The sequence below is a fragment of the Cucurbita moschata genome, unplaced genomic scaffold (genome assembly GCF_002738365.1).
Source record: "Cucurbita moschata cultivar Rifu unplaced genomic scaffold, Cmos_1.0 Cmo_Scf00008, whole genome shotgun sequence".
Classification (NCBI taxonomy): Eukaryota; Viridiplantae; Streptophyta; class Magnoliopsida; order Cucurbitales; family Cucurbitaceae; genus Cucurbita; species Cucurbita moschata.
In genome coordinates, this window is record NW_019268524.1 from 805,718 (window position 1) to 828,420 (window position 22,703).

At 41.5% G+C, this 22,703-nt stretch overlaps 5 protein-coding genes across 7 annotated transcripts; 3 read left to right on the forward strand and 2 right to left on the reverse strand.

Moving 5' to 3' along the window:
- Positions 1 to 2,463: 2,463 nt before the first annotated feature.
- On the forward strand, positions 2,464 to 8,214 carry LOC111446713 (transmembrane protein 147-like). The gene is made up of 7 exons (XM_023085647.1): positions 2,464 to 2,651; positions 5,865 to 5,934; positions 6,062 to 6,121; positions 6,839 to 6,953; positions 7,107 to 7,222; positions 7,408 to 7,532; positions 7,816 to 8,214. Exons 1-7 carry the CDS (start codon positions 2,575 to 2,577, stop codon positions 7,937 to 7,939), a joined length of 687 nt encoding a protein of 228 aa, XP_022941415.1. The 5' UTR covers positions 2,464 to 2,574; the 3' UTR covers positions 7,940 to 8,214.
- Positions 2,659 to 5,685, forward strand: LOC111446708 (pentatricopeptide repeat-containing protein At1g14470). Its single transcript, XM_023085639.1, has one exon. It carries the CDS (start codon positions 3,121 to 3,123, stop codon positions 5,398 to 5,400), a length of 2,280 nt encoding a protein of 759 aa, XP_022941407.1. The 5' UTR covers positions 2,659 to 3,120; the 3' UTR covers positions 5,401 to 5,685.
- Positions 8,215 to 8,377: 163 nt separating the features above from the next.
- LOC111446710 (B3 domain-containing protein Os11g0197600-like) lies at positions 8,378 to 12,236 on the reverse strand. Of its 3 annotated transcripts, none has more exons than XM_023085643.1 (7): positions 11,900 to 12,236; positions 11,049 to 11,451; positions 10,610 to 10,812; positions 9,911 to 10,439; positions 9,167 to 9,333; positions 8,699 to 9,029; positions 8,378 to 8,561 (listed from the first exon to the last, which is right to left on the reverse strand). In XM_023085643.1, the coding sequence occupies exons 1-6, from the start codon at positions 11,990 to 11,992 to the stop codon at positions 8,700 to 8,702; spliced, it is 1,725 nt and encodes a 574-aa protein (XP_022941411.1). In that variant the 5' UTR covers positions 11,993 to 12,236; the 3' UTR covers positions 8,378 to 8,561; position 8,699. The 3 variants fall into 3 exon arrangements, with proteins under 3 accessions (XP_022941411.1, XP_022941410.1, XP_022941409.1); XM_023085642.1 differs by having other exon boundaries at positions 8,378 to 8,566; XM_023085641.1 differs by having other exon boundaries at positions 8,378 to 8,575.
- A 614-nt stretch (positions 12,237 to 12,850) lies between these two features.
- Positions 12,851 to 17,081, reverse strand: LOC111446707. The gene is made up of 2 exons (XM_023085638.1): positions 16,493 to 17,081; positions 12,851 to 16,361 (listed from the first exon to the last, which is right to left on the reverse strand). The coding sequence occupies exon 2, from the start codon at positions 16,207 to 16,209 to the stop codon at positions 13,366 to 13,368; it is 2,844 nt and encodes a 947-aa protein (XP_022941406.1). The 5' UTR covers positions 16,210 to 16,361; positions 16,493 to 17,081; the 3' UTR covers positions 12,851 to 13,365.
- Positions 17,082 to 18,870: 1,789 nt separating this feature from the next.
- On the forward strand, positions 18,871 to 22,531 carry LOC111446709 (leucine-rich repeat extensin-like protein 3). Its single transcript, XM_023085640.1, has 3 exons — positions 18,871 to 20,487; positions 21,230 to 22,274; positions 22,365 to 22,531. Exons 1-3 carry the CDS (start codon positions 19,304 to 19,306, stop codon positions 22,434 to 22,436), a joined length of 2,301 nt encoding a protein of 766 aa, XP_022941408.1. The 5' UTR covers positions 18,871 to 19,303; the 3' UTR covers positions 22,437 to 22,531.
- The last annotated feature ends 172 nt before the right edge of the window (positions 22,532 to 22,703 follow it).

Genomic DNA, 22,703 nt, shown 5'->3' on the forward strand with positions numbered 1-22,703 from the left:
GAGAGAGTAGCTGGTTGAATAGCGCCAGATTCATCGGCGGCAAGATGGGGTTGGGGTTGGGGTTATGTTGGGCTCACGTGACCATCAAAACTCCCCATGTTTTTTGGTATATGTAGTTTAGTTGCTGTTTTGAGAAGCGTTTGGGTATCTTATCTGGGGCTCGACAATCCATGTCTTTGCTTAATTAAATCACAAACAACACCAACATGGAGCATAGTGGATGGGCGTTGAGTTGAAACAACGTCGATTACATTATTATTATTATTATATAATTGGGCCTCCATCCATGCACGGTCAGCGCCTGATGCGCTCTAGATTCTTTCCCACCGCATCACTCAAAACCCTTTTAACCTCTCACCCCAACATGTTGTATCTTGCATTCTTGTCAATACCCTCGTGTTGTTTTCAACCACCCACTCACCCATTTGCCATTTGGGCATCATTTCTATGTCTTTGAGTATCCATGAAACGACAAAAGAGAAAGGAATCGCCGAAGCCCACGGCGTTTAGGCTTGTGTGCACCTGCCACACATTACACAATAATAATAATATATTGCATTATGGTTTCCAGTGAAAGGATGTTGAGGCCCATCTGAAACTGCGAGTAGACGCCAAGTTTTGGAGGTTGTGGGTAGACAAAAGGAATGGAAATTATAGCCGTACACATTATTCATAACAAAATATGAAGAAAGCTAGAAAAGCTTGTACGCTTTTTGAGGGGACCCGGTGAGGGCCTGTTCGGATCAGAGGATCATGTGGGTTGCCTCAGTGCTTCCTACCCCATGCTACTCAAGTTTGTGGGTCATATTTTGGCTTCAAGTTGGCTCGATTCTACGAATTATTAGACACTTTTAGAAGCTTAGATCAAGAAAATTAGTAATTTAATTTATACCTATTTAAGATATATATATAGATATTACAACATATGTTTCACATAGTGGGTACATAGTCCAACCTCCGACACATGGTTAGGATCTAATACCAACACACCTGTGACATTCAATACTATCTTTGAAAGACCCTTTTCAAAATAGAACGCCCGTGAGAGAGAGCCTAGGGTGATAAAGAGTCAATATCATGTCCACCCACGAGATATTTTCTTAGGCATTCTTAAATTGGCGGGTGTAAACATGATTTTAGTGAACGAACGTGGTATCGTGAAACATCCATCTAGTGTCCAATTGACACTAAATTTGGCGAGCTACCAAATTTTGCTCTATTTCCATTAAAAATGTGTTTTGAAATAATATATTTAAGAATATAAATTTGTGGGTTGGTTGAGATTGAATAATTTGTTCTCCTTGTGGTCAGTATTTTCGTGTATTTGTTAGGGCCACCTGCAGTCACGGAGTGACCAATTTTTTATTTGGTCCAAACCTTTGTTGTATTCATCAATCTCTTTCACCTTTTTTTTTTTAAATTTTTTTTAATTTTTTTTTAATGTTTCTAATAATGTTAGGACTTTTTTCTTTTTTCTTTTTTTCAATATACTTTGGCATCAAGAAAGACAACTCCGGAGGGGTAACTTGTTTGGGCCCCTTTCAAGTCGAAGGAACACGCCACCTATCCTCCATTCGTTCATTTTTCTAAACGAAATTGAGCTTTCAACTTTTTAGCCGTTAGTATCTGTCAATATTATTAAGTCACTGATTTTGATAATTAATTTAGTGTATATATATATATATGTTTTCAAGTGGTGAGATGCTGCTATTAATACTCAGATTTAGTCAAGTTTTTTTCCTTTTATTAAGAAAATTGCAGCTAATTATCTATAAATTTTGCAATGATTTTTTTGGTCGTAAACTGATATTTTGTTGGAAAAGTACGAAAATACATCTAATTGGGCCTTTTGTAGCCCAAGCCCATTTCTTCATACATTAATTGGGCCTTTTGTAGCCCAAGCCCACTTATTCATACATTAATTGGGCCTTGGGCCGGTCTGATTCCTTACGGTTCTAAACTGCCGGGCCTAAAAATTAGAAGGCAGCCCAACATTTTTTTTATATAAATACATAGGTAATTAATTTTATTGATTAAAGTTATTAATAATTCCATTAATTTATATCACCCAGCCTAAAGAGTTAAATTCTTTTTGTTTGAGTTAGGTTGAATAGAAAACTGCATAATCGATTTGATATTTTCTTTTTATGTGATCAACCCAACCAATTAGAAAATAGAGTTACAAACCAGTTCAATCTTTATCTTACTTTTAAAGATTATTATAAATATTAAAAAGAGGTGATAAATTTAATTTTTTAAAAATAATTTAAAAAACAACTCGATAACTCGCCTCAACACAAATGGATTGAGTTAGGGAGTCTTTAAGCCTATTTTAATTAATTAGGATATTATTATTATTATTATTATTTTAAAACGAGAATAACTTCTTATATATATATATATAGATAGAACTGAATTTAATTTAATTAGAATAGTTAAAAAAAGAAAAAAGAATATATATATAAAATACAATTTTGTGGCGAGGGGTTGGGACCGATGAGCGAATAGCAGGGGAAGGCCAACGCCGGATCGCGCTGAAGTTGGAGAGCAAAGCAACTGCGGAAGAGAGCAACGATGACGGTGTTTCATTTCTTCAACTGTGCGATTCTCACTTTCGGTCCTCATGCTGTCTACTACTCTGCAACGCCCTTGTAAGGATCTCGCTTTTTCATCTTCCTTGCATCTCCTTCTACTTCTTTAGATCTCCTGTTCCTCGCACTGTCTCTTCAGGCCCACAGTGATTTGTTGTGTTGAAATTCTCCTCACTTTGCTTTGTTTGGAATGATTTCTTGCTGTTTAATCTTGGACTGCTTCAATTTTAGTTCCTCTGCTCGTCCGGAGTGATTCGTTCGGTTGAAATTCCGTTCTCCTTGCTTTGTTTTTATATGATTTATTGATTGTTTGGACTGTTCAAGTTATTAGTTCCGATTTGTATGGAGCTGTGTGTCTGAACTGGATTAGAGAATCAGTTTAGAAGCAGTCTCTATTTTGCAAAGTACCGAAATGCTTAATGACTTGAGTCGGCTGGCCAACTTCCTTGTTTTGATGAAATGGAATTTCTGTAGTTTATTAGAGTAGTGGAACGGTTTGTATTCCCAGTGCCACGTTCTGATTTCTACCATGTACGATTTGGTTGCCATAGCTACCAAAATAAGCAATATAAGTCAGTTAAGACAGCTTCATGCGCATCTTGTTCTCAATTCCCTCCAATCTCAGAACTACTGGGTTTCTCTGCTCCTCACTATCTGTACTCGTCTTCACGCTCATCCTTCCTATGCGGCTTCTATTTTTACCTCCTCGCCCTACCCCAATGCTTCTGTTTACAGTTGTATGCTCAAATATTACTCCCGCATGGGTGCCCACGACGAGGTGGTTTCTCTCTTCCGATGCATGCAGTGTCTAGACCTCAGGCCCCATCCCTCTGTTTATATATACTTGATTAAGTTAGCTGGGAAATCTGGCAATTTGTTCCATGCTTCTGTCCTGAAGTTGGGTCATATTGACGACCACTTCATCCGTAATGCTGTATTGGATATGTATGCAAAATATGGACAAGTGGATCTTGCCAGGAAGTTGTTTGAGCAAATGCCTAATAGAACTCTAGCGGACTGGAATTCAATGATTTCTGGCTGTTGGAATTCGGGAAATGAAGCTGATGCAGTCATGCTGTTTAATATGATGCCTGATAGGAATACTATTTCATGGACTGCCATGGTTACTGGGTATGCTAAGAGGAGGGACTTGGAGAGTGCTAGAAGGTATTTTGATGAGATGCCAGAGAAAAGTGTAGTCTCGTGGAATGCCATGCTATCAGCTTATGCTCAAAATGAATGTGCAGAAGAGGCTTTGAAATTGTTCCATCGAATGCTGAAAGAGGGAATCACTCCTGATGATACAACATGGGTAGCTGCAATTTCATCGTGCTCTTCCATCGGCAATCCTAACCTTGCCGATTCACTTCTAGCAAAGATTAACCAAAAGCACGTCATTTTGAATAATTATGTCAAAACGGCTTTACTTGACATGCATGCAAAATTTGGTAACCTTGAAATTGCTAGAAGAATTTTTGATGAATTGGGAGGTCAGAGGAATGCTGTTACTTGGAATGTCATGATCTCAGCATATACAAGGGCAGGAAAACTGTCATTAGCTCGGGAGCTGTTTGACAATATGCCAAAAAGAGATGTTGTTTCATGGAATTCAATGATAGCTGGTTATGCACAAAATGGAGAGTCTGCCATGTCAATTCACCTCTTTAGAGAAATGATTGATTGTACGGACATACAACCAGATGAGGTCACCATAGCTAGTGTCTTATCGGCCTGTGGACATATTGGGGCTCTGAAATTTAGTTACTGGGTTCTAAATATCGTTCAAGAGAAGAACATAAAGTTTGGCATTTCAGGATTCAATTCTTTGATATTCATGTACTCTAAATGTGGAAATGTGGTTGATGCCCATAGGATATTCCAAAATATGGGGACGAAAGATGTTGTTACTTTCAATACACTGATTTCAGGATTTGCAGCCAATGGTCATGGGAAGGATGCTATCAAGTTACTGTTAACAATGGAAGAAGAAGGCATTGAACCAGACCATGTCACATATATTGGTGTTTTGACTGCATGTAGTCATGCAGGAATGCTGAAAGAAGGTAAAAACATCTTTAAGTCAATTAAAGCACCTACCGTGGATCACTATGCTTGTATGGTTGATTTATTAGGAAGAGCAGGTGAATTAGATGAAGCCAAAATATTAATTGAATCTATGCCAATGAAACCTCACGCTGGTGTTTATGGCTCTTTGTTAAATGGCAGTCGAATTCACAAGAGAGTTGAGCTGGGAGAACTTGCTGCTAACAAGCTCTTAGAGCTTGAACCTCAAAACCCAGGAAATTATATTTTACTTTCTAATATATATGCCTCTGCTGGAAGATGGGAAGATGTTAGACAGGTTAGAGAGAAGATGAGGAAGGGAGGTGTCAAGAAATCAGTTGGAATGAGTTGGGTGGAATATAAGGGTCAAATACATAATTTCACTGTGGGTGATAGATCGCATGAATGGTCAAAAGATATTTATCGATTATTGGCTGAACTTGAAAGGAAGATGAAGAGGGTTGGCTTTGTAACTGATAAAAGTTGTGCACTGCGAGATGTTGAGGAGGAAGAGAAGGAAGAAATGCTGGGGACTCACAGTGAGAAGTTGGCCATTTGTTTTGCTCTTCTTGTCAGTGAAGTGGGGACACCAATTAGAGTGGTGAAAAATTTGAGAATTTGTATGGATTGTCATACAGCTATTAAGATGATCTCAAAGTTAGAGGAAAGAGAGATTATTGTCCGTGATAATAATAGGTTCCATTGTTTTAGTGAAGGGATATGTTCTTGCCATGATTACTGGTAAATTGGCGAAGAGCAAATTTATGGATAAAATTCATTTGCATAAAGAGAGATTGTAAGCACAACCCGGCCTTCAATAGTGAATCACGTATTTTACCATACTTGTCTTGTCACCATATTCAGCTTTTAACTGAAGAACACTTAATGATTAGGTCCAAGGATCAATATCAAAGAGCATTGTATCTCTGTGATGTACCTTACAAGAGTTATGCATTAGGAGTTTGATAGTTTTATTTTTCTACCAATTCATTCATAATTCAACAGAGCAAACCATGTTCATCAGGGAAAATAAATTAGGAGAGATTGGCCAGTTGGAATCTTTGAAGTGTTTTTGATGATGTAATCAAGAATTGCATATTTTCTTCCTCACAGAATCGATGAATGCATGGTCTAATATCTGGTTCTGTCATAATTTTACGTTTGTCTATAAGTCACAATTTCATTTCACTGAGAACTCTAGCTATACAGATCTGAGTATGACACACTCGGAACGTCAGTCAAAGCAGCACTGGTTTACCTTGGAACGGCCTTAGTAAAGGTTTGTGATTTCTGAACACTTCAAGGTGGATTGAGACCTTGAATTTCTCTCCATATATTTTTGGTATATTATTGTTTTTTCACTTCTCCATGAATCTAACTGATATTTTTCTATGCATTCTTGTCAGCTTGTCTGCCTTGCAACCTTCCTTAACGTGTCAGAGAATGACTCCTTTGACCTATATCAGGTATTGATGTTCTTTTCATCTGCAATTGGTGGAAGACATTTTTTTTTATATATTTTAGTGTACATTTTAATTCCATCAGTTGTAATGCCTAGTATCCTTTCTACATTGTAAGTCTCTGACTTGGAAAATTAAAACTTCATTTAACCTTTGGATGTCGGGACAAAATTATTGGTTGCTTGGCTATAACCCAGAACTGGGAAACTTAAATTGTTATACTCTACCCTGCATTCAACCTTTCTGGTTGATTGGATTGGTGTTGGTGGGTGGGAAGGTTTAGTTAGTCTATTGTTAGAACTTGTTTTTTACTATCACATATATATAATTTTTGTTTAATAGAACATAGAGTTAATGTCATACCATTAAATGGTTTGGAACGAAATGAATAATGCAGCCTAGTATCCAGAATTGGACAAACATGAATCAGAATAGCATTACAGAACTGTTTTTAGCGTTAAGGTGAAAAATAGTTTCCAGTCTCTATTTCATGTACTAGCCTTGATTCCATCCTCTTTTTCCCTCTTTATGGGATGTCTTCCTGTTTCATCCAATGAGCAGTGCTAAATGGTATGTTTCTTTTATTAGATCCTCATGTCAAGTGTACTAACTATGCTTTTATTAACAAGGCCTCCATATTTTTAGGAAATTTTGTTCGAGTCGTGCCTGTAACTTGCCTGTAGCTACAGCGAATGTTAACAAGGTATAATTCGTGTACGACAGGAACTGTTGAAAGCGCTTATTGGTTTAATAGATGTTGCCGGACTTTACTTCGCTTTGACCCAGTTGACTTACCGGAACATTTCTCAGAACCATAAATTTCAGGCAGTTGGACTGGGTGAGTTTGTTGAGCAATTAATTGAGGTTTTTTAGTTTGATTGTAAATGATGACTGCATGCACGGTTTATGTTTGTTTATTTCGATCTTTCAATATTTTTCCCCATCTTCTAATCATTGGATGGCCTGGTTACTCTGTTCTTCTTGTCTGCAGGTTGGGCATTCGCTGATTCTGTTTTGCATAGACTTGCACCACTTTGGATTGGTGCCAGAGGACTAGAGTTTACTTGGGATTACATTTTGCAGGGCCTTGAAGCTAATGCAAATCTGGTTTCCATCTCTCTTCTTCTTTATTTTAAGATACTCTTTATTTGGCTATTGTGAGAGATTCAATCATCGATTTGATTTTATTTACTTGATATTTCTTGGGTTCTTGATCTTGCATTCTGGGTGAAGTATTTGTCATGTCAGCCGCGCTGTTGCTTCTCTAATTTCTGCTCCCCACTTCAATTCAGGTGTTGAGCATATCCCTTGCTGCATTGGGATCTTTGATGTGGCTTCGGAAGAACAAACCCAAAGCGCTAATTCCCATAATTTATATCTGTGCACTGATTGTGGCTACTATGCCATCAATCACAAGGTATGTAACATCAATATTAGAAAATTTGCCACTTCGAACTTGATTCACTTTGCCTTCAAACTATCTGAACATCAAAAGAAGGTATGCAACATTTATTTGGTTTTTGAAAATTGTGCTTGTTTTCCTAATATTTCTCTACAATGAGTTTCATTATTTTTAAGAAAAAGTTGAAATTCCTAGCCAAACTCTAAAAATAAAACAAGTTTTTCAAAACCCGTTTTAATTTTCAAATTCAAATAAAGATGTACACAATTTTAACACAAGCTGCAAATTTTCTTTCCAGCTACTTAAGGCGGGGAATGGGTTGGCATTTCCCTAAGGTGGTGGGATTTGAACTCTTCACCTCTTTGGCGATGGCTTTTATTAGTTGGCAGCTTTTTTCTGCTTGTCAGAGACCCTCTGTTTAAGGTTATGGCACACGGGTTGACTATATTGAGGCCGGACGTGAATTTTGGAGGTGTGGATTGCAGATCTCCTTTTACTTAACCTTCTCTTTTGCAGTGTTCCGCCTAATTTCGTTATCATTTGCAAAACCAAATTGTGGGGTTAAGTTTCAGATGTTGTAAGGTTGTAAGCTTTGTAATGTATGATGACAGGTAAAAGGGAGTTTCAGATGTTGTAACGTTTAGTTCTTTTTCTTTTGAGATTTTGACTGGAAGTAAAAGGTAGCTTGCCAGGACAATGTTATCTCATTTTCCTTTCCCTACCCTCCCTTCCATTCTTTTACTGAGGAACATGATTACACAGATGGAAGAGGTTACCTCAGATCAAGGCTCTCCCGCCTTCTCATTTCATCACTATTTTATTTTCTTCTGCAAATTTTGGATGAGAAAAATTAGAACAAGTAAAGAATGCACTTTTTAATCTGCATTTACATTAGATGATTAGAGCGACAAGTTAGCAAAATAAGAGAACACATTTCACTAGTTTCATTTCAAGAAAAAGCATAAGGGGCAGGGGGAAAAAGTGTGTACAAGTGATGCAACTCCCATTGAACCAGTCATCCGTTGCCATGGGTTCAACGACAGCCTAACCTGGGACCGGCTACAATGAGAATTTTGAGGGAAAAAGATGACCGGTGACCTTTATAGAAAAAGAAAATCTAGCCATTCCTAATATGAGCAAATAATTTTTTTGATTGAGAAGAAATGAGCCGGAGTACCAACCTTACAGAGAAGGATGATTGCTTGTTGTTGGTACAATTGCTAATTCACTACAAGTTGCGACTTCACTGCTGAGGTCAAACCCTTTCTTCCCAACTCCGGTTACATGTACAAGCAATTCACACTTGCCAACAAGTTCAAAAATGCAGATATCCCCCATCTGGATACCATTGTCACGAACAAACGACATCCAACCGCCGCAAAAAGTATGCATCATTCGCCCCATTGAGTCTGGTACTGAGTTCACAATCCAACATCCCCCGTTTGGACCGCGAAGTATAATCTCAGTTTTGCTGTTAGGGAAATGTACCGAAGAAAACTGATGTGGAATTTTCTGCAACATAGAATGCCAATCAGTCCTACGAAATTGAAGCAAAGAAACTGTAAAAAATAACTGCATTGACAAACAACACTGGATCTAAAACCAAAAACTTGAGGAAGTACATGAACGGTCTAAAATAAAAGACTTACTAAAGTATATGAACCACTAGTGTTGAACTTTTTCATGATTCTGACAAAAGTTGGAAAACAAGAAGCAAATGACTTAGCTGCTCTTTCTTCATCAAGGGCTAACATTGCTCGCAAACCAAGTCTAGCTGGTAATACAAGATCGCCTTTGACACTGGTTCTCTGATTGACTGGTCATTAAAATTTCAAAAGCCATAAAACCAAGTTCTTCATATTCTTGCATCTTATAACCAATTAAGTCCAGCCTAGCTTTGAGAAAATCATGAGGACACAATGAATATCCTAATACACTGCAATCATGGCTTTGAGAAAATTATGGAAAAACCTCATCATGACTTTCTTATGAAATACGTGGAAAGAAAGAAATCAGAGAATATTTGCAGAAACGACACAGACCTACACAAAACTTTTCGACAATGTTGTTTACCAAGCTCTATCTTAGTGTAAACCGTCTAATATTTTTACTTCCTATAGTTATACCTCCCCCGTTGCAAATTGGGAAAGTCTTTTGTAAACACCATGGATTATACATCCCTCTTGTAAATTTCACTCATCAATGAAATTGTCTCTTATAAAAAAAAAATATCCTAATACACTACAATCAAACTACATGCATAAATAGAGAAGTAATAAACTCTATTTTTTATACAATAGATGGTGGCCAACGTGACAAAGGGAGACCATAGAGAACCTTCTTTCATACTTTTAAAACATAATTTACATGCAGATGACGTAGAGAAACCTTACCCAAACGCTTAGAAGGCTTTTTTGATTGAGAACAAACCACGACTTTGGTGGAGACCTTTTTTGCACTAGAATGTTTCCTAACATCATTGCAGAAAGGTTCTTGCCAAGACTTCGAACTTTTTTTATCAAGTACTTCAATTCTTTTGGGGCATTTTGAATGAACCTTGTGAGAGTTTCCATTCATTTTCTTTGGCAAACCTTTGAGAGTTTTACGAGATATTTTTGCATGGTCAGCATCTAGCTGACTCAAAGATCCTTTTCTACTTTGATCCTCAGATATTTCCTTTCCAACCCTGAAGATGCGAACACGCAATTCACAATCCAGGACAAGCTCAAAAACACATATATCTCCCATGTTGATGTCATTCCCACGCACAAAGGCCATCCATCCTCCACAAAGGGTATGACTTGTATGCACTCTTATTGTAGGAACAGAATTCACTGGCCAGGATTCCCCTTTCAAGTTGTGAAGGACCAACTTTAATTTGCAGCTAGGAAGATGTGCCATAGAAAATTGATAAGGGATATTCTGCATCACAAGAGAGGACGGCATCAGGCTTGTCAAACTGACATTTAAATGAAGGAAGGCTGCTTTAATTTATTGCTTTACGATCATCAAGAAGAAAATGAATTTTTTTTTGTCATCATCACCACATTTTACTTCCTTTTTTTCTTTTTGGTTTTTGGGGATCGACTCACCAATGTGTATGAACCACGAACATTGAAGCTTTTCATGATTCTCACAAAATATGGATAATTGGAGCTAAATGACTGGGAAATTTTTTTCTCATCCTGAGATAATAGTGATAAGGCCAGAATTTTATCTTGCATAGTTACGTCATCAACTTTACTGATCCCATTCTGACCAGCTCCATTTTTATGGACCTCAACAGTTTTTATGGCTGGAAACAAGAAGGTATGATCCAATTAATTTCTAATCACATGCTGATAAGGAGCTGACATTCTGAATAACTATTAATAAATCACTAGAAATAATTATTTTAACCAAGTATTTTTTTCCTCGTAATTCGCAGGCTAAACGTGGAACTGGGAAAGAACTAGCAAAGAACACTGTCCACAGATATGCATTTCCCTCTACGTTCTACAAAATAAACCTTAAGACCAGAACTCAGTTTACCTGCTAGGCCCTCCCTGCACTCTGAATGAACATAAAAAATGCTCCTCATTTTCTTTGCCACAGCCTCTGCACATGTATCTGGGCATGTAGGGTCCTCTTCCCTATCTCTTTTATGGCCTGTGTTATCTTGACTGCACTGAGAATGAAATGCATCTTCTTTCTCACATGCACTCTGATCAAAAACTTGCAGAGTGAAATTCAACTCGCCATCATATCTAAATACCAAGAAATCACCACATTCTAGGGAATGATCTCGTGCAAAGGTTGGCCATCCGTCACAGAAGAACAAGTTATCATTCTGCTGGATCAAGTCAACAAGCCAGGTATGGCCGCTAGGACCAATTAATGTGACTGATCGGCCTATTATTTCTCCCAAGTATCTGACAAATTTCAAAGGAAGTTTCTGCAATGATACGAAAATCAAATCAGCACAAGACAATCCCATAGACCGCCATAAAACACAAATGGCGCTACATATTCATCTTTGATCTGAATGTACAACGGATGGTCAGAGCGCAGCTATTACTCATAAGACACATCTAGATGCTAAATGATGCAAAGACTACGCCAACGTCCCGTGGAATGATTTAAACGCTAATTCAAAGAAATGTTTCATTCCACACAGAACTGAACTAACCACTATAAACTTCCCCTGAAAACAGAGACAAACAAAGACAAAGCAGTCTCTAACTTCCTAAAACAGTTTTTCCAAAAGAGCGAAGAGAAATAGATAATCGAGTCCAAACTAGCCACACATGATGTACAATGACAAACGCATGCTCATATTAACCTAATTTCTCAGATAATGACAGGAAACACAGTCAGGAGAACGCGAAATCCGAAGAGATTACCAGTCGTTCTGAACAAAGAGTGGAGGAATAGAAAGCATAAAAGCAAGGCCGCCTGGAAGTCACCATCAACTGGCAAGACTCCGTCTCCATCATCAAACCGCATGAACAGACTCCAGTCAATAAGGATTTGAGCAATATCTTGATGAAACAAAAGACATTGAAGAAATATTTGCCAGAAAACAAAACAGAGAAGAAAATGCACCAAAAAAAAACCCTAAGAAGAACCGAAGATTGACGGAGAAATAATGGAAGTTCCGGTCGCTTCCAGGATAGATTTGAGTTTCGAGGGATTCTGGCAAACGAACCCCGTAGTGGGAGAAGTGCTTCTGAGCGCGCCACGTTCACACGTGTGGAGTGTGTCAGTAATCGTACATCATTTTTTATTTTCTAAAAGTAATATTTTCATCTATATTATGTATTTTTTTACTTTATTTTATTTTAATTTATCAACTTAAATTTTTATCTCTCCGTCCCTAGCACTAATTTTTAACCCTACAAGCCTATTGCTATATATATATATATATATATATATATATATATATATATATATATATTTTCTTCAAATTGTTTCGGTGTCCACCCTTTTTGGGTTCAGCGTCCTCAGTGGCACGCTGCTTGGTGTCCACCCCTTTTAGGTTCAGCATTCTCACTGACACACTTCACTGCTCAGTGTCCACCCTTTTGGAGCTCAACGTCCTCAATGACATACCAATCCCATAACTGACTCTGATACCATTTGTAATAGCATAAACTCACCGCTAGCCGAGATTATCTTCCTTAGGATTTCTCTTTCGAGGGTTCCCTCAAAGCTTTTAAACAAACATATGCTAGAACGAAATTTCCACACTTTTATAAATAATGTTTCGTTTTTCTCTCCAACGATATGGGATCCACGATATGTTACTAAAAATATACTAGGATAAAATGAAGAGGACGTGAAGGAATGTGTGGTTTTCATCAAAGAAAATGGAAGAGAAATCCATTTGAGTAACGACAAGTTTACAACCTTAAACAAAGAAATACAGTTAAAACACAAAGACACGAAGACCAGAGATTCTATCTATATCTGTAAGCAAATGCACAAAAACATTTACAATCTCAAACAAAGTTTGTGACATTAGGTGTGGCCAAAAGTTTAAACCACCAACCTCCTACTCCTATCTACCTACCAATCTTGTATATTCTAACTAACAGCAGAAGAACATGTTACATTCGGTGCGTTGCAGCGATGCACGGATGATCAAAGAAGCTCCAGCTCTCGCCTCTCAGTGTTTCAAAACTTCGTGTTGGTTCTTGAAGACGGTACGAACGAAGAATTGTCGTCTGCTTAGCAGGAAGAGTTGGACTTTTAGCAGGGTGTGCTGTATGTATGTATGTTGCAGCATCTCCTGCTAAATGAGTTCAACTCTCATAATCTTTGCGTTCGTGTTTAGCCAGAGAAGAGCGCTCGAAAATGGGGTTCGGTGTTATGATTCTGAAGTCTCGGGGCCGGAAGACAATGTACTGTTTTCCAGAAAAGATGGATTCAGAAACTTGGCTACAAAAGCCCACATTTTATAAACATCTTCAAAGTTGGTAAGGAATCCGAGCGATGCTGTGACGACCTCGACTCGAAAAAATAGTTTCTTCCTGTTGTGACCATTAGCCATTGGTTTGCACAATGCCATGTCTTTGAGATCATACTGACCGGAGTTCTGCTTCGGAACGTCGACTGCACGGACATGGCTGAGGATACCAACTCCAAGAGATATTCCATTATTTTCAGCCAGTCTCTGTACAACTTCCGGATGAATTAGCCCTCTTCCATTGCTTTCTTTTACATTAAAAGCAACCGCAGCACCTCGTTCGTATTTGATCTTCGGTCCATACAGTTGTACGAGGTGAGTTCCTACATCGTCTCGACCCGGTAGTCGGAGTTGAAGTAATGAAGTGACGAGCCAGTTAATGAGATACCTCAGTCGGAGAGTGGTCCTGTTGAGGCCTAACATATCGATATGATCGAGATGTCGACAGATCATTTCGGGCTCCCTCCTTCCCCATTCTTGCTCGTCGACGTACTCTCCATCACTCATCGATTCCTCATTGTCAAAAGCTGCATTAGATGCTTCTCCGAGCTCAAACATCTCATTCAAGCTTTCTTTTTCATTATATTCTACGCTAAATGATACTCGACGACCCATGCTTAGCGCCCTTTCTCCGTCTAAACCGAAGAATCCACGTTCGGAAAACCTACTCCTTTCCCTCCTACCTAAGAGTCTGAATTCCCCTTCTGTCTCCCTCCTTATAGCACTTTCCTTCAAGTCTTTTAAGGCTCCAGCTGCTGTGGAATTCGAAAGCTTCAAATCCCGAATCTCGAAAGTCTGATTCGCAGATCGGTTTCCATTCGAGGCGAAACTCAACCTATTCGGGATCGATTCTTCTCCAGTTTCTGAATCCTCCTGAATCTCACTAACAGCATGAGAATCTTTCAAGCTTCCAACATTGCCACAGCAAGAGTCTTGTTCTCCAGATTGTTCCTCTTCAGGAATCCCCTCCACCCGACATAGATCCTGCGACACTGATAATACAGCTGCATCAAACGACAATACCGAATCGTCACGGTGCCTTGGATTCGCCCGCTTATCATCACCACCACATATCGGACTTCTCAACAACCTCGATGCTGGTTTTGGTGAAAGTTGCCTACTGTTCCTCTTACCAGAAAACCAAGATGGTGGTAAGGGTGATGACCATGTTTTTTGCTTAATCAAATGGCCAGAATTATCAGAACCAAATGGACTATGTCCCAAATCAATCCAATATGAATTATCCGACGACTCGTCCTCGCTGAAGATCGGACTCTTCATAACCTCCCCAACCGAAATGCTCTCAACTTCCTCAAAAATGGTACTAGCTCCATCCCTGTCCGAGCTATTGTTATCTTGTTCTATCTCAGTCTCAAACACATCCCTCACCTGGTTCGTCGTAAACACGCCCGAAAAAGCAGGCATTCGTGACTCCTGATGCGTCTCAGTTTCAGAATCCTCCTGACCATTGATAGCATCATCTTCAATCCCAGCCAACACATCCAAACCATCGATCGAATCGCCAATGTACTGCGGGAAAATAGGCAGTATCCTCACCATTCCTGTACCTGTCCGCCCACATTGACTTTGCAAGCTCCCTATAACAGATTTCTTAATCAACAGGCAGCCAAAACCAGTTGGATCAGACCCGAAAACACGATAAAACGACGTGATTATAAAATCTGGCCTAAAGAGGGAGAGCCCCAAGGAATCCATGTCCTTCGGACCGAGCGAGCCAGCATCGAGCAAGACGTGCCAATTGTTCTGCTGGGCAAGAGCCATCCATTGGTAAGAATACTTTGCTCCTGTAACTCTTGACTGAACAGGAAACACAAAAAGCCCAGAAACAGAATCCTTCTTCCTCTTCCTCTTGTTTGTAATCTGTTTCCTGAGCTCCCTTGAACAGAGTCTTAACGTTGGCCACTTAAACCAAGCACTGTAAACCTTTGCACCTCTTTCTTTAGCATTCTGAGCCATCCAACTCACAGATTGACTCTCATGATCAAACATGGTCAACAATTTCTTATTCGTATGAAAAGGATACGACTCAGCCAAGAGCTTAAAAGCTGACCCCCTACTGACTGTAAAAACAAGCCCATATTCATTCTCGGAAATGTTGAGGTAATTCATAATCCGTGTCTTGATGTCGTGTTCAATTGTGCCTTTCTCGGCGCCGCCGTAAAGGGCATGGTTGTTCAAATTGGCAGTGATTTCAGAGAGAGTAAACGCAGAAGACTCCCAGAATTGTTGGGTTTGAATATACGAAAATAAACCAAACCCACAGTAATCAAGACATACCTTCGAAAACGACTCTGACAAATGCTCGTAATCCTCTGTTCTTAATTGATCGATTTGTTCCGACGACTGGAATTTCGGGTACATGGTGAGGAATTTGGTGAAGGCGTCGAAGAGATTCGGAATCAAATCCTCCGTGGAATAGGTTCGGTCGGCGGCGAGTGCGGTGGCGCGTAGAAACTCCTTCTGGGCATGAAGCCGAGCGAGAGATCTCGACCGTCGAACATTCCCGTCGTGATTTGGCGAATCACAGTCAATGTCTCTGGATTTCGCCAAAGACCCATCTTCAGAAGCTTCCTCAAGAGCCTCTCTGAGCTTGTTTTCTTGCAATTGCCTGAGAATGGAGGATTTGCGCCTCTCTGTAAGACCAGACCCATGTCGGCGTCTGGATTTCTTGTCCATGATTAAAGCGGCGCAATGGGACAAGGGCTTCCATAGTGAAAGATGCATGAATTCTACACACAAAAGCCAAAGCGAACGAAATCGTAGAGCTGAAGTTCAAGAAACTCGGGCTTTAAAAGAGGGTTTCTGAGATTCCGGGAGTTAAAGAACCAAAGAACCAGCTGGTTCTCTTTTCTTTCCTTTTTGGATTTTCAATTCAACTGGTAAGGCAGACGCATTAAGCCACATCGCTAACTTTTGCGAGATCGATATCAGTGGGTCTTAAAGAGAAGGTATAAATAAAGGAAAAGATATCAAAGAACAAAAGGGTCATCAGACTAAGCGACATTACCTTTAATACGATCAGCAGAGAAGAACCCTTTACTTTCTTCAAGGGCCCATCACTGAAAATGGCTCCATTTCAAAAAATTCATCTCCATCACCAGCAACTCATTCAAAAATTCAAAAAAAAAACAAGAAACCCGTAAACCCCAGATTCACAAGCTTTAATACTTGCCTTTTTTGAACTGAAGATCCCAAAGTTTTTTACAGAAAATGGCATATGCCCATTAGAACAGAGCTTTAATCGAACCAGGAACGAAAATGTGAAAAACAGAGCACTAGAATATGAACAGAGGAGCCGCCGAGAAAGATAATGGGAGAGAAGGAATCCAAACCCAAAAGAAAACTGTTGGGATTAGGGGAAAGGACGAAAAATAAGGGCAGAAAACAGCATCCAACAACTCCTCCAACCAACATCGGCAGCTCCCCCACCACTCTTCCAGTAAGCAAGAACAGAGAGAGTGAGAAGAAAAAGAAGAAAAGGGGTTTCTGAGAACCCCATAAATTCCCACATTTACTATGGCAATCGATACAAACATGTCTGCATTGAATGCTGGTTGGCTGTTTCTTTCACATCTCCCACCATTATTACGCCTCCACCATTAATAAATCCCAGCTCGACCCCTCTTGCCCCCAATGGTCCACTCCTCCACTCCGCCGAATTGCTCTTTTCTCTTTGTTTATTTCGTTTTGGATTCAAAATCTCTCTCCCTCCCCCTCTCTCTCTTTGTTCTTCGATTTTGGTGAAAGAATCCCAAGTCCAAATCCCTATCCCAATTACTCTGTCTCTGGACATTGACACCGTAAAGAGTAGAATGTTTGAGTACGAAAGATCTTCATTGTAGAGTACTTGTTAAGACCTCCACGATTCTAGTGAAACAAACATTCAAATGATTGTAACTCAATTTCTAGTTAACGAAAGAACAAGTTAATTTATAACATTTTTCGACTATTTTCGCTCTATTGACCGATATAAAGTCTCGACAAAATAATCACTCCATAACCCTCGGTATTCTCCTTCTTTATTTATGTCTTTTTTCTTTTCAACCCTTTAATTGAATTAGTTTTTTTATCAATCTTTCTTCGGTTTACAGGTTTGAGTTAATTTGGGTTTTGTCTTCAATGCCACTAATTTCCATCAGAAGACTAGAGGAGATTGTCGATTACTCGTTAGTAACAACGCTATCTAAGCATGAGCGGGTTCAGTATTTAAAAGGGACCGTGTTCTGTGCGGAAAGCCTAATGTGATGACCCAACTACGCTTTTTCGGCTCTAATTAAGTTTTTTTAGTTTTTAGGTTCATGTTTTTGTTAAACAAATTTATATATACTATTTTCACTTATTATTTTATTTATAAAACATAATAATATTTGATAGCATTAAGGTGGAATAGTATAGTGATTGAGATGTCATTATCACATACCGAAAAGTACAATTATCTTAAATCCGACCAAAACTTTAATATAATTACGGAATATAATTTGGGTAATCATAGTCAAATCTTCATTAATTAATTCAAAACGTACTTTAAAAAAGCATGCTACCGCCATGCATGCATGCACATGCATACCATTGGCATCACATTACATGTCCCCACCATGACGTCAGCTTCTCTATAAAGTGGTCAACACTCAACAGACAATGATTCTTAACAAGAAAATAAAGTCAAATTATGAATTTATTCAAACCTATCAACTTGTAATAAAACCAATTTAATTTTAAAATTATTTAAAATTTTAAATTATGCCTAAAAATTAGAGGCCAAATTAAAATTTTTAAATGGTTAAGAACTTAACCTAAACGGTAATGAGTAAAATAAGTTAATAGTTAATTAGAGTATTATTTAAAATATTATGAATGTTGAATTTCTTTTAAATAATATTTATTTATATAAAAATGTTTAAATTTGAATAATTTATAGAAATGTCAATTCTTGATTATGATAAGGTTGTCGGGTGTATATGTGCTGGGTTCGATTCTCCGTGAATTTATAATGGTCTGCCTTGTCTTTTTCTATTTGGATTGCTTCTTTCATTTTTTTTAAAATAATAATAATATAATTCGTTTTAAAAAACATTTTTTTTATGCTCGTGTATATTTTTATTCAAGCAAATATTACCACACAATCTACTCCATATGGGATTTAGTGTTCTCAACGGCACACCGCTCTGTGTCGGGCTCTTATACCAATCGTAAGAATCCCATCATTAGTTCTCCTTTACAACGATGTGAGATTTCACAATCCATTTCCCTTGAGTCGCTAGCGTCTTTATGGACACACCGCTCGGTGTGTAGTTCTAATGTTATTTGCTAAACAAATATTATCCTCTTTGGGGCAAACGGCGATTTTATCATAAGTTCGTCGGTATATGTTAGTGGTTAGCAATTATTATTTACAAAATGTAATAAAAATTTGTAAGGTCGAAAATGAGAATAATTTTAGTGTTATTTTGTTGTTGGACCTGGGCCGGCAAAGGCAATGGGCCTGGCCCAAACCCAAAACTATTTGAAGTTTGAATTGCCCTATCTGAAATGCGATCCCTCTCGTTCTCCCGAGTCCCGCGCTTCAAGCAATGGTGCGCTGTAGTCTGTTGCAACAGAATCGCGACCCCTTCAATGGGAGTCGACTGTATTTGGAAAATGACCGGCGGCAGCGGCTGAGAAGCCGGTGAACCACCGAAGGATAGGATCCCCTCCGGTATAAAATCCCACCGGAGTCCCCATTCATCTTCATCCATTCCAAACAGCCCTTGGGAGTACCCAAGGAGGCGGCAATAGTTTCTCAATAAAGAAATAAAAAATAAAAGAAATAAAGAGGATAATGAAAGGCTCGGGCTGCTGTTTGTTCATTTCTCTTCTTCTTCTCCAATCTTTTTCGTTTTTCGCTTCGGCTCTTTCCGATGCCGAAGCGTCGTCCATTGCCCGCCGCCAGCTTCTAACCTTTCTCGAGACCGATGATTTGCCCGACGATTACGAGTCCACGGTTGTGGTGACTGAAACCTTTCCCAATTCCAGGCTCCGACGGGCTTTCATTGCCCTTCAAGCCTGGAAGAGGTCAATTTACTCCGACCCTTTAAACACCACCGCCAATTGGGTCGGCGCTGATGTCTGTTCCTACACCGGAGTTTTCTGTACCTCTGCTCTGGACGACCCCAATGTCCAAGTCGTGGCCGGAATTGACCTCAACCATGCCGACATTGCCGGTTACCTCCCCGTTGAGCTCGGTCTACTGTCGGACATCGCATTGTTTCACATCAACTCCAACCGATTCTGCGGCCTTATCCCGCCGAGCTTCGAGAGGATGATTCTCCTTCACGAGCTCGACGTTAGCAACAACAGATTTGTGGGCCCTTTTCCTGAAGTCGTTTTGAGGATTCCGAATTTGAAATTTCTGGACATTAGATTCAACGATTTCGAAGGGAAATTGCCTCCTGCCCTTTTCACCAAGGAGCTCGACGCCATTTTCCTCAATAACAACAGGTTCACCTCCCACATTCCTGAGAATTTCGGCGACTCGCCTGCGTCGGTGATCGTGATTGCCAATAACAACTTCACGGGGTGCATTCCGACAAGCATTGGGAAAATGGGGAACACGTTGAACGAGGTTTTAATGTTGAACAATGCGCTTGGTGGTTGCATCCCTGGTGAGCTTGCTCTGCTTGGAAATGCGACGGTTTTCGATGTTTCTTCGAATCAATTGAGTGGGAGCTTGCCGATGAGCTTAGGTGGGTTGAAGAAAGTGGAGATTATTGATGTCTCTTCCAATAGTTTGACTGGTGTGGTGCATGGAGGCGTGTGTAATTTGCCTAAATTGGCTGTGTTCACATTCGCTGATAATTTGTTTGATGGCGAAGACAATAGGTGTGTGCCTCAGAATAGACAGGATGTTTGGTTGGAGGATGCTGACAATTGTTTGCAAGGGAGGCCTAAGCAAAAACCGGCGGAGACTTGTAGTTCAGAGATCAGCAAGGCCGTGGATTGCAGTCGGGTTAAGTGCGGCGGAGGATCCACACCTCCTAAACAGCCAGAGGCACCAATTGATGATCCTCATCGTCAATCACATGTCCCAATGAACCACCCTCCTCCTCCACCTGTTGCCTCACCCCCACCACCACCACCACCACCACCGGTGCACTCTCCACCCCCGCCCGTTGCTTCACCCCCACCACCNACCACCCGTAGCCTCACCACCACCACCACCACCCGTTGCCTCACCACCACCACCACCACCCGTTGCCTCACCACCACCACCGCCCGTTGCTTCACCACCACCACCGCCCGTTGCTTCACCCCCACCACCGCCCGTTTTCTCACCACCACCACCCGTAGCCTCACCACCACCACCACCACCCGTTGCCTCACCACCACCACCACCACCCGTTGCCTCACCACCACCACCGCCCGTTGCTTCACCACCACCACCGCCCGTTGCTTCACCCCCACCACCGCCCGTTTTCTCACCACCACCACCCGTAGCCTCACCACCACCACCACCACCCGTTGCCTCACCACCACCACCACCACCCGTTGCCTCACCACCACCACCGCCCGTTGCTTCACCACCACCACCGCCCGTTGCTTCACCCCCACCACCGCCCGTTTTCTCACCACCACCACCCGTAGCCTCACCACCACCACCACCACCCGTTGCCTCACCACCACCACCACCACCCGTTGCCTCACCACCACCACCGCCCGTTGCTTCACCACCACCACCGCCCGTTGCTTCACCCCCACCACCGCCCGTTTTCTCACCACCACCACCCGTAGCCTCACCACCACCACCACCACCCGTTGCCTCACCACCACCACCACCACCCGTTGCCTCACCACCACCACCGCCCGTTGCTTCACCACCACCACCGCCCGTTGCTTCACCCCCACCACCGCCCGTTTTCTCACCACCACCACCCGTAGCCTCACCACCACCACCACCACCCGTTGCCTCACCACCACCACCACCACCCGTTGCCTCACCACCACCACCGCCCGTTGCTTCACCACCACCACCGCCCGTTGCTTCACCCCCACCACCGCCCGTTTTCTCACCACCACCACCCGTAGCCTCACCACCACCACCACCACCCGTTGCCTCACCACCACCACCACCACCCGTTGCCTCACCACCACCACCGCCCGTTGCTTCACCACCACCACCGCCCGTTGCTTCACCCCCACCACCGCCCGTTTTCTCACCACCACCACCCGTAGCCTCACCACCACCACCACCACCCGTTGCCTCACCACCACCACCACCACCCGTTGCCTCACCACCACCACCGCCCGTTGCTTCACCACCACCACCGCCCGTTGCTTCACCCCCACCACCGCCCGTTTTCTCACCACCACCACCCGTAGCCTCACCACCACCACCACCACCCGTTGCCTCACCACCACCACCACCACCCGTTGCCTCACCACCACCACCGCCCGTTGCTTCACCACCACCACCGCCCGTTGCTTCACCCCCACCACCGCCCGTTTTCTCACCACCACCACCCGTAGCCTCACCACCACCACCACCACCCGTTGCCTCACCACCACCACCACCACCCGTTGCCTCACCACCACCACCGCCCGTTGCTTCACCACCACCACCGCCCGTTGCTTCACCCCCACCACCGCCCGTTTTCTCACCACCACCACCCGTAGCCTCACCACCACCACCACCGGTTGCCTCTCCACCACCACCACCGGTTGCCTCTCCACCACCACCACCGGTTGCCTCTCCACCCCCACCACCGGTTGCCTCTCCACCCCCACCACCCGTAGCCTCTCCACCCCCACCACCCGTAGCCTCACCCCCACCACCGGTTCACTCTCCACCACCACCACCTTCTCCATCTCCTCCTCCAGTCTCCTCTCCACTGCCACCACTAGAGGACATCGTTCTTCCACCAAATTTGGGCTTCGAGTACTCATCACCGCCTCCACCATTGTTCCCAGGCTACTAAATAAAACGTGACAAATCATCGGACTCGCCTCTCTATTTTAACATTTTTATTTCCATCGTTATGAGTGTCAACAAATTAAACTAAAAAAAAAAAAAAAAAAAAAAAAAAAAAGCTAGGAAATGATATTCATTATTAATAGAAAGGAGAACTGTGAATAGGAAAAGAAATTTTCAAAAGATTGAGCTAAAACAAGCTAAACTCAACCTTTTTACTAAATCTCTAATGTCACAAAAATTGGACTACTCACACGATGTTTCCTATCAGACC

Bases quoted from the DNA above. Each gene is read 5' to 3' on its own strand.
- LOC111446709 (XM_023085640.1), top strand. From the start codon at position 19,304: ATGAAAGGCTCGGGCTGCTGTTTGTTCATTTCTCTTCTTCTTCTCCAA. The intron at 20,488-21,229 runs ATCCACACCTCC...ACCACCGCCCGT, and splicing joins CGGGTTAAGTGCGGCGGAGG to TTTCTCACCACCACCACCCG. The intron at 22,275-22,364 runs GTAGCCTCACCC...CCACCACTAGAG, and splicing joins CCTCTCCACCCCCACCACCC to GACATCGTTCTTCCACCAAA.
- LOC111446710 (XM_023085643.1), bottom strand. From the start codon at position 11,992: ATGATGGAGACGGAGTCTTGCCAGTTGATGGTGACTTCCAGGCGGCCT. The intron at 10,813-11,048 runs GTAAACTGAGTT...TCTTGTTTCCAG, and splicing joins GTGCAGGGAGGGCCTAGCAG to CCATAAAAACTGTTGAGGTC. The intron at 9,030-9,166 runs GTAAGTCTTTTA...TCTATGTTGCAG, and splicing joins CTAGTGGTTCATATACTTTA to AAAATTCCACATCAGTTTTC.
- LOC111446708 (XM_023085639.1), top strand. From the start codon at position 3,121: ATGTACGATTTGGTTGCCATAGCTACCAAAATAAGCAATATAAGTCAG.
- LOC111446713 (XM_023085647.1), top strand. From the start codon at position 2,575: ATGACGGTGTTTCATTTCTTCAACTGTGCGATTCTCACTTTCGGTCCT. The intron at 5,935-6,061 runs GTTTGTGATTTC...CATTCTTGTCAG, and splicing joins TTGGAACGGCCTTAGTAAAG to CTTGTCTGCCTTGCAACCTT. The intron at 7,533-7,815 runs GTATGTAACATC...TTTTCTTTCCAG, and splicing joins ACTATGCCATCAATCACAAG to CTACTTAAGGCGGGGAATGG.
- LOC111446707 (XM_023085638.1), bottom strand. From the start codon at position 16,209: ATGCATCTTTCACTATGGAAGCCCTTGTCCCATTGCGCCGCTTTAATC.